General features: G+C 40.2%; 2 protein-coding genes across 5 annotated transcripts in view; one reads left to right on the forward strand and one right to left on the reverse strand.

The window, feature by feature from the left end:
• Positions 1–1,483: 1,483 nt before the first annotated feature.
• Positions 1,484–11,962, reverse strand: erp44 (endoplasmic reticulum protein 44). Its single transcript, XM_030750927.1, has 11 exons — positions 11,767–11,962; positions 6,675–6,747; positions 5,953–5,992; positions 5,616–5,731; positions 4,748–4,932; positions 4,548–4,663; positions 4,281–4,455; positions 3,842–3,953; positions 3,367–3,508; positions 1,919–2,021; positions 1,484–1,845 (listed from the first exon to the last, which is right to left on the reverse strand). The coding sequence occupies exons 1-11, from the start codon at positions 11,836–11,838 to the stop codon at positions 1,735–1,737; spliced, it is 1,245 nt and encodes a 414-aa protein (XP_030606787.1). The 5' UTR covers positions 11,839–11,962; the 3' UTR covers positions 1,484–1,734.
• A 5-nt stretch (positions 11,963–11,967) lies between these two features.
• The window catches only part of invs (inversin), a 28,188-nt gene continuing 25,356 nt past the window's right edge, over positions 11,968–14,799 (forward strand). For 2 of the 4 annotated variants that reach the window (XM_030750922.1, XM_030750926.1), the window contains exons 1-2: positions 11,968–12,173; positions 12,712–12,817. In XM_030750922.1, coding sequence (XP_030606782.1) covers positions 12,815–12,817 — 3 coding nt within the window. In that variant the 5' untranslated portion in view covers positions 11,968–12,173; positions 12,712–12,814. Of the gene's footprint in view, positions 12,174–12,663; positions 12,818–14,799 lie in introns of all 4 variants that reach the window. The other 2 variants (XM_030750924.1, XM_030750925.1) reach the window with 2 other exon arrangements.

Below are 14,799 nucleotides of genomic sequence, written 5' to 3' on the forward strand. Positions count from 1 at the left end.
TTTCCACCATTCATCATGTGGGTTTCCCCCTCTCGTCTTTCGGCCTTTTCACTTTAGCATTGGGAAAGTCTTTTCTCCCCCTGCATGATGACACATTTAACGTATGACAGCAAAAATAACAGCCATCGAGTTAAAGGACAGCATTTCAAAAAGGCTTCTTTTCTTTTGACTCCCAGGAACATAACTCAGAGGTGTCACTGCCATACCAAGTCCATTAAAAGTACCCAGCCCACCTTTGACCTTTATATTTCACCGTACATGTCTGTGGATTTAATTAGGCTTTTGGACAATAGAATAAGTCTTTAACTTAAAAGTCATATCAGATTTCTACCAATGGATCTTGTAACCAAATTTCTGACTGCAGGAGGATTATCAGCCCCTTCAGATGCTTTAGAGGGCCTCAGCTGGACAGGTCTGCAAAGTATTCATATCCTTCATAACGATTCTAATTTGGCAGCAGTTCCAGCTTCATGTGGATAGCTTCCCACACCCTTTTGTTTTGCTTGGTCAAATTACAAACGAAAATGTCATGTTCCTGTTAATCTGGCTTTGTGGTGGTTTTTTTCTTTTTTCCTTTGAAAGATATAACATAGCTGACGTGTTTTCTGTAAAGTATTTCTCCTTGCGCATGCATTTGACCTTCTCTACAATCGCACGCTGCTGCAGAGGAGCCTCCACACAGCATGATGATGCTGCCACCACCAGGCTTCACTGAGGGGATGATTGTGCGTTTCTGGTGCAAGGCCTTTACAAAACACTTAATTTGGTATGACATCCTTTTGATTGGTGGTAGAGGGGAGAAAAAAAAAAAAACTCATTACATCCACTGTGGCACAATATTGTAAGAAAAGGTAAAACATAAAAAATATCCCAAGGATTTTTTTTTTCATAAGGGACATCATAATCAATAACCGTGGTACCACTCGTACCAGGGAGAGAAGAGGTGCATCTCAATAGGCTGGAGTAGCTCAGTCTCTTTATCTTCAAGCCATTATTTGAAGTTATGCTACCTCTACCAAATATTCTTCTATTCCTTCTGTGTGTGGAGAAGATATGGAGATAAAGCTACTTCAAACAGGCATACACTTATAACTTGTGCTATACAAATGAGTTACACTAGAGTTGGTCATATTGAGATGCAGCCAAGAGGTCAGTGAGACTAAACAAGCATCTCCTATCAGACAGGCTGAACTGGACTACCCACAGATAAGAACCGTACAACTGGAGTGAGTGAGGAATCTGTCCTGGTTTTTTCCCTACAAAAAAAAAAAAAAAAGAAAAAGAAAAAAAAAAAAAGCAGATTGATGAAAATGAATAAAATAAAGAAAACTCTGCATTTAATTTAGACCAACATTGAGAGTCCAATGTAGCACAGACATATTTACAACCTCCAAAAAATAAAAGTAAAAACACTTCTATTGAATGTCCCAATGCCCTCAGCCCCCTTGCCCACACTCATTGTTCTTCTTCACCCCCCCCCCCCTTTTAATTCAAAATAAAAATTGTATGTGAAAGTGTTATGAAAATATAGGTTAGCCCAACATGTTTGTGTCATGGACTGCACACTCGTCCTCCTCCTGTTCTTCTTTTCTCCTCCTCCTCCTCCTTTTTTTTCTTCTTCAGTAAGGGTGTTGGGTGTTGCTGTTCTGTCCCACTGGCCTGTCCCAACCCTAACCCCCTCCCTGACCCCGGGGCGTGGCATTGAGTCACAGGATCACTGGAAGGCCGTTAAGGTCACAGCTCGTCACGGTCTCGTCTGAGGATGGTGTAGCGTTTCTTGCTGGGTGCAAGCTTCTGGAACGAGCTCTCCGGAGGACTGCTGGCCGCTTCTCCAACCGTCTCCTCCTGAGAGCAGAAGCCGAATTAGAAAGGAGGGGTTGGGGCTTTTCAGGTGACTTTGCTAGTACTGCTAACTAACCTGTCCAGGTGTGCTGTCCGTGGGGTCAGGACCGTGGTGGAACTCTCGGTGAAGCTTACCAGAGTGAAGGTCCAAAACAAACTGTCTCAGTTTACCAGGAACACTAGAAAGGCACAAACATGTTGGACATCAACCATTTTTTAATGCAATCTGAGGTTTGTACAAGTTGTTTCTAGTACAGCTGACACAAATACCACTTATTTAGGAGACTTATTGGCATAATAAATTTCCCCAAACTGTTTTAAAGATCCACCGGTTTTGGCTCCACTGAGGGAAGTCTCATCAACATAGAAAGCTACTTAAAGAGTAAAAAGGCAAATTTCATAGTTTGGATCATTCATGCATTCCTTCACACAATCTTCAACAATGAAAAGAGAACTGCTTCAACTACAGAGTCAGTCAGAATCAACCACTGATATGAGATGCGGCAGCAGAGGACATCAGTCCCTGCGGACATGTCATCAAGCAGCATTAATCCATATCCACGAGCCCTGTAAAGTCTTCCTATTAACGACAGATCATAAACTGTTGTCATGTCACACAGGCAGCGCTGGTCTCCAGTCACAGTGCAGCCAGTGTGCACACACACATGCATATTTTATATTATATATATATATATATATATATATATATATATATATATACACACACACAACATACACTGTGCTAATGTCATTACAAGCTGTGTGCCACATGCAATGGTGATGTGATGCAATTAGGCTGTGGAGGGCTGGTCAGTCCTCGGGGCTTCTGTCTATCTGATCAAGCTCTGATTGGGGTGGGGTGGGGTCCACAATAAATAAGATTAAATTAGATTAGACTGGATTAGTTTAGCACTTATTGCACGTGCCAAATCATGTCACATTAGCTCCAGTGTCCTGGCCCATTCATAAAGGACAGATTTGAGAAGGTGTGACATTTCTCTGGTGTTGAGCACACAGAGGATTATGGTGTGTGTGTGTGTGTGTGTGTGTGTGTGTGTGTGTGTGTGTGTGTGTGTGTGTGTGTGTGTGTGTGTGTGTGTGTGTGTGTGTGTGTGTGTGTGTGTGTGTGTGTGTAACAAAATTTATTGTATGAAGAGCAGGTCTCATTATGAACAAATTAACATTATAACACTTCAGGCAAATGTTATATAATTTCACTTATCAGTATCCAGAAACGATTCCTCAAAACATCTAAAAGAATGCCGATTACAAAACTGACTGAATACAAGAATGACTCAATTGTAAATAACAAGTGCAGTCATGGTCAGATTTCATTTATAGCAGGCTCCTTTTTTTGTATGAAAACATTAATGAACCTATTTTTTTTCTTAAAACTTGCATATATTGGAACAAAGATGGTGATGTCACAAAGTAAATTCATTTATTGATATGAAGACACAGTTTTATCATTTATCAATTCAAATCAGGATCACTGTATATATAGAAGCGAGAGGTCGTACTTACGTGAGGTCTTTAAAGTCAGGGAAGACATACATGTGTCTGAATGAGTCTATGGCGATGACAGGACAGTCAGCCGGAGTTTTCTGGATATGGAGCAGAGGATGGCGGAATTTATCGCAGTCCGCGTGAAGGAAGTTTATTGACCCTAAGAAGGAAACACCAGCACCCATCAACACTACACCTGTAAACAGGGTCATGTGGCACATACACTATATTGGCAGAAGTACTGGGCTGCCTACACATTACACCGACAGGAGGTGCTCAGCCACGGAAACCCGTGCAACGAACCATTCTTTCAAAAGTGTTTCCATAAGCAGATGCATGGTTTGGTGCTTGATTTTATACACTTGCACCAAGAGAACTGAAAACACCTCAATTCAAAGATTAAGAGGTGTGGCCCAATACTTTTGTCCATATAGCATAAAAAGAAAAAAGACCTCTCTAACAGGTTCAAAATGCCACAAGTGCACACACTCACCTTTCTCACTGATGAGCTGGCGAGCCACTTCATGCTGGAACTTCTCTAAGCTCTCAGCATCTTCTTTAAGATGGAACAAGATGAGGAAAGGGATTCCTTCTTCAGTTAGCTCCTGGAAAACAAATACACACATGCAGTGTCAAAGACAGATGGAGTCAGGGTCTTTTTATGCCTCGGCAGATGGATTACCCACAGACTCCACAACAACCCTTTTCGGTAAAAATACATACACGTACATCCCGCCGAGCCAAGGCGGAGGTATTTTTTCCACAACAATACTGTGTTCGTCAGCAAGGTATACAAACACTAGAAGGTCAAATTTCATGAAACTTTAACATGGATCCAAACTGCATTCTCACTAGACAAACATCTAATAGACAGTAACTACCACAAAAAAACAAACATACTCATGGCTTTGCATGCAATGAAGGTAACAAACCTCTCCATTTTCAAAGGTGATCTCTCTAACCAGAGGCACACACTTGTCCTGGACCCAAGCGTAGGTCAGGTCAAAGTTGGTGAGTGAGCCGAGGTAAACCATGTCAGGAACGCTCTCGCCCACAGGTTTGTAGATCACATTGTCTCCACTGAAGCGCTCAGACTTAGATACCTCGCTGCAAACGTGAAGTTTAAGGACATAAACATAAAAAGAACAACACTGAAACGATGGACAATGTGTGGAACTTAAGATGGTGTTGTGTCTCACCCGAAGGCAGCTAAGAATGTGCAGTCATCTCGAAGGATGCTGCTAACTTTCTCAAATGTGCGATAGTTCTCAGAGTCCTTGTTTTCAAAGTAACCAATGATGTTTCTCTTGCTCCTCTGTTGACCAAAAATAAAACGTGTTAAACAAATGGCATTTAATTATATGATAAGAAATTAATAGAAACTGTATTTGCCACTTACATCTACAGAATTAACCTCCTCCAATGAGTGCAACTCTTTCACTGGGTCCACCTGCTGCTGGCGGATGAAGTCAGCAATGGCCGTCACTGACCTCTGACCCCTGTACTCCCTCTTCATCATCATCCCATTGCGGAACAACTTCAGTGTCGGATACTTGGTGATGCGGTAGCGTTGAGCTATGTCCGCTGCACTCAGAGGGGGAGAAGAAGTTAAGCAAAGAAAGAAATCAATTGATGAAGAGCAAGAAGCAGAGTAAAAACACATGGGGATGGGTGGATGGGGAGCAGAGCGACGACAGAGACGGCAGTTAAACCTCAGTCTGAAAACACTGCCTTCAGTCAGCTTGGAGCTCTGATCTCCCACATGAAAGCAGCCCCCCCACCAAGAGTAAATATTCTCTCTGCACACACTGAATGTGTATCTGTAGGTGTGTATGCGTGTGTGTATGTATGTGTGTGGCAGGTGTCAATCTCCCAGCAGGTGGTCTCTAAGCCTTCGGTCTTCACAGGAAGCAGCAGTTTTGTCATTAGCCTTCAAACAGTTTGCAGGTCATCAATAATTCCCTTTAATTTGCTTTATCTCAAAAGGCTGAGGCTGGCGGTTTATGTGGCTGTGCTTTGGTGTGCCGGCCATCTATGTGTACATATGTGCATCAAGTATAGTTAGAGAGAGAGAGTGTGTGTGTGTGTGTGTGTGTGTGTGTGTGTGTGTGTGTGTGTGTGTGTGTGTGTGTGTGTGTGTGTGTGTGTGTGCCTTTTTGTTTCCTGTATACAGAATGATGGTGTTAGATGTTTAAGGTGAAAGCTTACTAATAACAAGAACCAGTGCATCCATTTTCATGGTACAAGTACAATCAGTAAATACTCACAATGTTGGTCACAGTCGACGCGAGCAAACACCACCTGCTTTGTATCAGGGAACTCCTCCCTCACTATGTTAGATGCCTCCTCAAAAATTGGATGGAGCATTTGACTAAATCTACACCTGTGGAATGATTAGGAAAAATCTCAGAGAGCTTCCCATGATTTTCCTTACTCCCACTTTAGTTCTAGGATTTAACTATGCCATAATAACAGAAAGGGATTACATAAAATCCTTTAAAAATAAATGAGATTTGAATGTGTGGCAAAGGTGCATGACTTCAGCAAAACACTGGCATTATAATGAGGGGTCCATTGACTGCAAGAGAGAAACAACACACTTACCAGTCTGCGTAAAAATTCACTAATGCCACCCCAGCATTATCTGCAAGGAAACACAAACAGGAAAGAAATGTAAGCCTCTATGCATTACTTCATGTACTAATGAAAGTATGTGCAGCTAGTAAAATTAATTAAGAAACCAAATTAAATGTGAACCCCATCACTTTTCTGTGACTGAAGTAAGAACACAAAACAAGCAAGCATTTAGAGAACAATTTAGTAACAGGAAAATTAAATGCTATTTAATGAAAAGTGAAACGAGGAGCCGAGGAATATCAAACACCACCCATAACAATGGCGAACCACTTACTTTCAGGTGATCTGAGTATTTTAGTAAACATATCTAGAGATTAGAAAAAGATGCGACTGTGCTGCTGTGCAAAAACAGAGTGTTGACAGTAAGATGTGATGTTTGGAAGACATTTAAGAAAAAAAGAAATACACTGCTGCTTCACATCTCAGGAGATTTAAGATCCAAAACCAACAATCAAGGTTTTCTTTGGCTACCAATTTTCTGATATAAATACACTTATTTACTTTATTGTATATGATTAAATAACCAGAGACAAGGAAAATCAGCTGATTCCCAGTTTTCAGTTAAGCTAATAGCTTGAACTTGTGCAGATATAATGATGGCATCAATCTTCTCAAAATCATTTTTTCTCAGAAACGTTAAACTGCGCCTACTTTAGGACACTTCTGAAGAATAAAGTGTGACGTCTTACTTAGGACATCATCAATGTTGCCCGAGTCCAGACTGATGATTTCTGCCTGTCCAGGAGTAGAGAGGCCCATCACCTATAGACATACAAGGAAAAGATAGATTACCAATTACAACTTAAAACACATACATGCTGGGTAAGACAGCTACATCTGCATCAAAGTGTTAGGACTAGGGATGGATATTGGTAAGATTTTGTTGATGTCATAGGTCATATTCTTTATCAATTCCCTTACTGATGCCTGATCGATGTTCTGCATGGAAAACAAGTAGGGGGGAAAAAAAAAAGCTTGGATGTGACCCAGGTGAGCAAAAGCTACACATCCAAATCATTCCAGCATCAATAAAAAAATATTGATTATTTTGGAGCCGTTTGATTTCAATGACCTGGAAGCTCAACTGGAACAGATTTTCAATTCCTATCCCTAATGAGGATGAGAAGGAAGATGCCTGTAAACACTCGTGACCTAACACACTAAGATGCTGCTTCACACAATCCAAACACCTGAGAACACTGACAACCAACAGGTTAAATTTCCAGCCATGCGCAGAATACGTGCATTGATCTGGAGAGCAGCTGAGCCAAGCCAATCAGTTAACATGTACTTTGACTAATAGCTGCCAAAGCAAATATGTGTGGCACCACATTTCTAAGTTCCCAGCTGACTAAGTGATTGTGGTTTTTTCCTGAGGGACGATGACCATGATTGGGACCCTGTAGTTGGAGAATTTGCAGTGGTGTAACGTGTCCATCTAAAACCGAAGGCATAATCGTGGATTTTAGGACAAAAACTACAACCATCTCACAAGCAGCCATCCCACTTCAAGCTCACCAGCGAGCTTCAGGTGGATGCTGTATGTAAAAAAGCTCACCAGTAGATGTACTTTTACTGGAAACTTCAAAGTGTTTATGTATGGGTCGCTTTACCTCAAACAGAATAAAAAATACAGTCAAACTGTGCAGCTAAATTGCAGGTATGACCCTGATTGAGCTTTCTTAACTGTATAAGGTTAGGATGTTGAAGAAGGCCCAGCCAGGACTTGACGACCTTTGCCACCCTCTGCGTAAGACGTTCAAAGTGCTACCATCTGGCTGCAGATGCACTATGTCAGCATGTATGTAGGACAAAAATTAAAAACTCATCTGTTCCAGCTGTCATTGGTCTTCTAAATAACACAGTGTGATTTTAATGTTGTTTATCGGCTGGCTTTTAGTATGCTGTATTTATTGTTTATTAAAAACTGTTTGGTTATTGCTACTGACTTTACAACAAATTATCCCCAGGGGAAAGTAAAGATCTATGACACTGGATCCTTAACAAATAACTTTCCCAGTTCCCCCAGTGTGTCCCAGGAAAGCTAAGAGGGAGTGTAATCTTTCAATTGTTTCTTGTTCCTGGGACTGCCCAGGATCCTCTCCCACTATTCCTGGTACTGGGCTAAATATACAGTGCACATTCCCACCTTTGGCCTGCTCGTGAATCCTGAGCTCTCAAGATTTTTCCACACATGAACACCGGAAAATGTCGGGAGAATTGTGTGGGGACATCAGTTGTCCTTTCTCACATGTAGCACATAGCAATATTTATTGCACATCAACTTACTACAGGATTTTTTTTTCCCACTGAGTTTAAGCTTGTGAGCTGCCTGGAGTAAAGCACAGAGGACACAGGATGACCACTAGCTAACTGTAAATTAACTGGATTATTATCTGCTCTAATCAGTGCAACCAGACATCACAGAGACCGTGCACTGGGAAGATCACATGCATCTCTGTTGTGTAATGTCTACGAAAATGAAAGGCATCAATACGAGCCTCAAAGTAGCCTTGGATTTCTGAGCAAACAATTTTTTTTTTAATTGAGTAAAGTTCACAGAACACAGAAAATAGGATGAATATTTAACAACAGCACTACCTTTCAGTAATCATCCCCACATATTATCCAGATATTGAGCATATGTTACACTAAAAATACTTTGGGTAGGTTTTAAAAATCCCAGGAATGTATGACAAAAATCAGGATGAATGCACTATACTGCTGGAGTGTGTACCTAATAAAGATCTATGGTAGCTATTAAACCACTACTCAGAAACATTACATTAAGAACTGTTTTTGTTACGTTTATGTATTTATTTATTTATTAGGTGAAGAGTCACTTCCTTGATAAAGCCTCAAAACAGGTTTTTTTGTTTTTTGTTTTTTGTTTTGTTTGTTGGTTGGCTTTTTATTCTCATGGTTCAATAGTGTGAAAAAAATGTGTCAACTTCCATTTCTTCCTTTGCATTGAGCTCAAATACTTCAGCCATTGTCCTTAATGTTCTTAATGTAGCACATCAAAATATTATTCAAAGACCGGGCTCATTACAAACAACCATTTGGTACAATCTTTCATACAAACATCCCATTGTTGTCAAATATTTGAATACAATTAGAGGAAAACATGGGCTTGAACTATAGTATGTGTAATGCTACATAACTGGATTTACAGTGAAATTCCAGGTCTCTCCTTGGAAGGGTGCAGAACAGGTTAATGAGATTACATGGAGGTTTGTTTTACACACTACATGAATCATTTTGCGATAAATGTCAAAACATTTCAAATGTACAAGAGCACTGTCACATGGGGAATTTTACTTTTACTTTGTGGAAAATAGGGAGAGAAACACAGGTGCTAATATAAAAAGAAAGAGCAGCCTGAGTGACCTGTTAAGAAAGGAGTCTACTTTTAATATCGCAAATGTCACGACAGAGGACAGTTTTATTAAACATTTCTTCTCTTTTACCAACTTATTTCATCAAGGCTGTTACGCAAGATAACCGACTCCACAGCCACTGTAGTCAAAGCATAATATTACAACACACTGTCTAGTTATCTGTTGTTATCTTTGCTGACTTAAGATCCTCTTTAAACAGGATACATGAAGGTTGGCCAGTTCTGAGGATGGCGATAAACTAAAGAGTGACACAGCCAGAGCAGCCTTAATGTTTGCTCACACCCAAACCAACTTCACTGTCTTTTAGTTAAGAAATAAAATAAAAACAAAATCCTAAAAGAAAAATAGGGCTGTAAAAAACTGACTTATTCTATTATTAAAATCACATTTGTCATATCTCGATGAAAAGATTAATATCTAACCAGTGAAATGCTAAAGTGACAAAGAAATGAAACCCACTTCAGTGTTTTGCCTATTTTTGCAGTCATTTACTACAGCAATTCCCAACCTGTTTTGTTACACACATGTAGGCCATTATATTCAGTTAAATACACTTTATGGACAAAAGTCTCGAGTGACACCTCAGGCGTTTTCAGTCACATGGGCACGGGTGTATGTCAAGCACCTAGCCATGTAGTCTGCCTTTACAAACATTTGTGAAAGAATGTGTTGTTTTAAAGAGCTGAATTAATTCACGCATGGTACTGTAATAAGATGCCACTGCTTCACATTATGAAATTTCCTCCTAGATATTCCATGATTGACTGTAAGTGGCATTATTGCAAAGGGGAACTACATCATCTTAAAGCACGTAAAGTTACAAAGTGGGGTTGCCGAGTCAAGGCACACAGACGCCAACACTTTGCTGACTCAATAACCGTAGAGCTCCAAACCTCATCTGGCATTAACATCAGCACAAAACCTGTGCTCCGGGAGCTTCATGGCATGGCAGCTCCTGTAGGTGTAATGTGTACATGACCCAGTACTTTTGTCCATATAGTGTATGTGCCATACAACCCTGTACAAAGATATGGTGTTGATGATGATGTTGGCATTTCCTCATCAAGGTCAATAGACTTCCTTCATGTAGGCTGCAATAAGTTCTGCCATCATCTGCTCCATATCCAGAAAACTCCAGCTGACTGTCCCGTCATTGCCACAGACTCATTCAGACACATGCATGTCTTCCCCAAGTTTTAACAAGCAAAAATATAGGTTTAGTATTGCCCTTATAGTGTAACTAGTTTTTCCATTACCAATGGACATGCACCCAATTTAAAATCAACCTTTTCCCCCAGATCTATCACTATTAAGACACATTTTCATTCACCTTAGTACTTCCACTTAATTATATTAATTTAGCCAAGATTCAACTTTTTCTCTCCATCTGTGCATTTTGCTTACTTGTAACTGCTAGTCTAAGTATTTCATGCTACCTAGCTGCTTTCTGTTTTAAATTCAAACTGTGATGTCCTTATTTAGCTAAACTAATCATCCTTCTGTGGACCCTTTAGAAACTACTGCAGTACCAAAGAACCAGGTTTATAATTCCTCATTCGCTTTGCAAATTCAAATCATGAGAAACGGTAACGGCGGCCTCAAACCAGGCCCAGGTGCAGACTGATATGAGACGCCAGAGTCGCTGTGGTTGGACCTGTGAAAACGCCGCTCTGAAGCTCACATACAAGTTTTAAGTTCTCACTTCAGGCCACACTGCGCTCTAGCTAGTTCCGGGTTGTCAGCCAATGAGAATGAGCCACAACAGAGGAATTCACCAACCGGCGAGGTTCATTCAGAGTCACATAGAGAAACACGAAGAGTCCCACATTAACTTCAACATATATTAAAGACGGTCAAACGCAGCAGACATAACCTTTCTGCACAAAAAAACGCTTTAATTAACCATGCTAGCAGTTAGCAGTTATCTAACTGCTGTCACCGTGTAGTAGCGCCTAATGCTAGCTGGATGCACTCCTCCTCCTCAACAAAGTTATCTGCACTCAAACTCCAGCTTTTAATAATTAAAGTTTCCGCAGCTCGTATACATACTATGAATTACAGCTAGTTGTAACAGTGCAGCTAGCGCCTTTCAACTCTACCGGCTGCACTGCAGCCGGATAACTTGACCAGTTATGGGAGTTGCAGGAGGAAACACAGCCCAAAGGCCTCCTCTATGAACCTGCTAAACATCTGCACTACCAGCTAACTGCTCACTGGTCACCTCAGCCACTTTAGAAGCCACGTCCCATGCCAGCAAAGCCTCATCCATTAGCTAGTAGCTAACTAACCAGCGACAATTACTGAGCTAAGCTTAGCTGTAGAAGCTACCAGCAGCCTGCGGTTGTAGTGTAGAATCCACAGCTTACATACGGACACTTACCAGCAGTATAGCCGTGACGAAGCGGACATCCACAGAGGGGGGTATTGCTAACAGTTTCATGGTATGGTGCATTTATTAGAGGTGGTGGTGTTTGAGTCTTCCCAGTCTGTCTCGACGCCGCTCTTCTAACTGCAGCAGGAAGCCGACGGCGAACCAATCTCACGGTGACCACGGAAACGCGAGCGACACTTCCTAGCAGTCGCTAGGCTTTGTGGGTAATGTAGTTTTTATGGTGTCGTCAAAAGGCTAACTTGAATGACGAGAGAACTCAAATTATGGCGATTTGTTGGTTTACGATGCTAACGGGATTTGTAGTATTTTGTCAACACAGACAGTGGCGATTCAACGGGACGTCTTGGAAGAAAACTTTTCAAAGATTTTCATCCAAACGGAAAGTAAGCTAAACGGTAAATATGACACCGACAAAGAGGAGTGGGGGGAGCACTTAATCAAAATGCTATAGCATGAGCTTTTTACTGAGGAGATCCATTGTCACACACTTTTCTCCGGACTTCTTCAGTACGATTATGAATAACTGATTTCTCTGAACGGGATAGAGTTGCATCATTATGGTTGAGTTTTTTGCAATACTCGCTTGTTCACCGTTTAGCTATGTGTTTTATGTATTCCAGCTAAAACAAACTTGGGTGCACAAATCTTTTTTCTTTTTTTTTTAATATTTAGTTACTGACTCTGATTCACAGCTCCCCAAAACCTCTGCAAAGGTTCTCCATAAAAAAGGAAAGGGGAAAAAAGGCATTTGTGGATAATTGCTGGTTTTAAATCACTATTTAACAACTCAGAGCTATAACTATATAAACAATCGGTTACTCTCAGACATGTTTCCCCTGCCTGTAATCAGTACAGTGTTATCCTGGCAGTTATTTGTTTGAACAGGTGGGCTGATCTCAGTATGTGAGTGAGCCTCTTTCTCTGCCCTGGCAGGAGCCAGGATCAGGGCAGGTAGGGGACCTGGATGCACATTCAGACCCACTGAGGATGCTCTGAACTGGGAAACATCTGCTGAAGTGTCCCCCTTAACGCAGATATGGTAAGTCTCCTAGCACTGAGTGCAGTTAGCCAGGTCTAATTTGATGTATAAATCCCTTAAGTTTTTTTTTCTGTTGGTAATATCTTTAGTGTCTCCCCTGAATTTGTGGTCTTTAAATCTCTCTCAAGAATCAAGACGGTGTGCAACAAAGCTAATTGTGTGTGTGTGTGTGTGTGTGTGTGTGTGTGTGTGTGTGTGTGTGTGTGTGTGTGTGTGTGTGCGTGTGTGCGTGTGTGTGTGTGTATGCAGCAACAACCTAATTGTTAAGAAGATTAAGGTGGAATGTTGAATTGAATCCCAGCATTAATATTTTATGTGCTAAAGCTGTCCATAGGGGGTTCACAGTGTGTGAGCAACTCACAGATGGAGTGAGGAGGATTTCTCAGTGATGACGAGAAGAAGGAGCACAATATCATTTAGTTATCATTTAGTTATCAGTGCATATATATATATATATATATATATATATATATATATATGTATATATGTATATGTATATATATATATATATATATAGATATAGATATAGATAGATAGATAGATAGATAGATAGATAGATAGATAGATAGATAGATAGATAGAGTTAGGAGGTATGATAAATCTTTTGAAAACTGTCTTTATTAGATTTGTTTGCTTATAGACAAAAAATAATGTGAATTCAAGTTGGAACAAAGCCCTGAAGAGCAAATAACTTACTGTTGTTTTAATTTAACAAGCATATTATATGTTATTTCACTTGTGGTATACTTGTTAAATCAAAAGATTCATGTAAGAGTAAAAAAAAAAAAAAAAAAACAGATAAATGAAAGTTTTAGAGTTTGATGATGGAAACACAGGATGGGATAAATACACACAGAGTTCATACATATTCAGACAATAAAGTTCATAACAGCTGGACATTGGGAAAACTTTTTATATAAACTAATTTACAGGCCTGAGTGTTGCTCCTGCTTATCTTGAAGTTTGTCCAAAAAATAAAATAAAATTAAAAAAAAAAAAAAAATAAAAAAAAAATATATATATATATATATATATATATATAAAGTCACATGAAAAAGAAAGTGCTTCTTCTTTCAATTCTGAACATTAAAAAAATCTTATGGTCCTCACCAGCAACACAGGACATTTTACACTGTCATTATTTGTTTAATAAAAAGTAAGCCAAAATGCAGAAGCAGTGTGTAAAAAAACTAAGTACACCCTTATTGCTTCCATAGGAATTAAATAGGTAAGGAGCAGCCAGGTGCAGATGATCAAACAACTGAGAAAATGACTGGTTGGTTTGGAAGGGTTGCCAGGTGAAAGTTTCTTGTCTCTAAAAAGAACATGGCAGCATGACTTAGATTTGTAGAGTTGCATCTGAACAAACCACAAGACTTCTGGAACAATGTCCTTCGGACAGATGAGAATTATGTGGAGTTGTTTGACCATAATACACAGCGCCACATTTGATGAAACCCAAATACAGCATATCAGCATAAACACCTCATACTAAATGTCAAACACGGCAGTGGAGGAGTGATGATCTGGGCTTGTTTTGCAGCCACAGGACGTGGGCCCCCTGTGGTCAACCATGAACTCCTCTGTATACCGAAGTATTCTAGAGTCAAATGTGAGGTCATCTGTCTAACAAAATTGGCCAAAATTGGGTCATTTTGCAGGACAATAATCCCAAGCACAGCAGCAAATCTACAACAGAATGGCTGAAAAAGAAAAGACTGAAGGTGCTGCAATGGACCAGTCAAAGTTCAGACCTCAACCTGATTGAAATGCTGTGGCAGGACCTTAAGAGAGCGGTGTATAAACAAATGCCTGCAAACCTCAGTGAGCCGAAGCAGCGCTGGAAAGGAGAGTGGGCCAAAATTCCTCCACAATGATGTGAGAGACTGATAAAGTCAAACAGAAAATGATTACTTCAGGTTATTGCTGCTAAAAGTGGCTCTATTTGTTAAACAAATAATGACATGGTGTCATGTGTGGCT

This window comes from Archocentrus centrarchus, chromosome 16 (assembly GCF_007364275.1).
Source record: "Archocentrus centrarchus isolate MPI-CPG fArcCen1 chromosome 16, fArcCen1, whole genome shotgun sequence".
Classification (NCBI taxonomy): domain Eukaryota; kingdom Metazoa; phylum Chordata; class Actinopteri; order Cichliformes; family Cichlidae; genus Archocentrus; species Archocentrus centrarchus.

Excerpts from the sequence above, each read along its gene's own strand:
- erp44 (XM_030750927.1), bottom strand. The coding sequence starts at position 11,838 with ATGCACCATACCATGAAACTGTTAGCAATACCCCCCTCTGTGGATGTC. Across the intron at positions 6,748-11,766 it reads TCGTCACGGCTATACTGCTG|GTGATGGGCCTCTCTACTCC; the intron begins GTAAGTGTCCGT and ends GTATGTCTATAG. Across the intron at positions 4,664-4,747 it reads AGGAGGTTAATTCTGTAGAT|AGGAGCAAGAGAAACATCAT; the intron begins GTAAGTGGCAAA and ends TTTGGTCAACAG.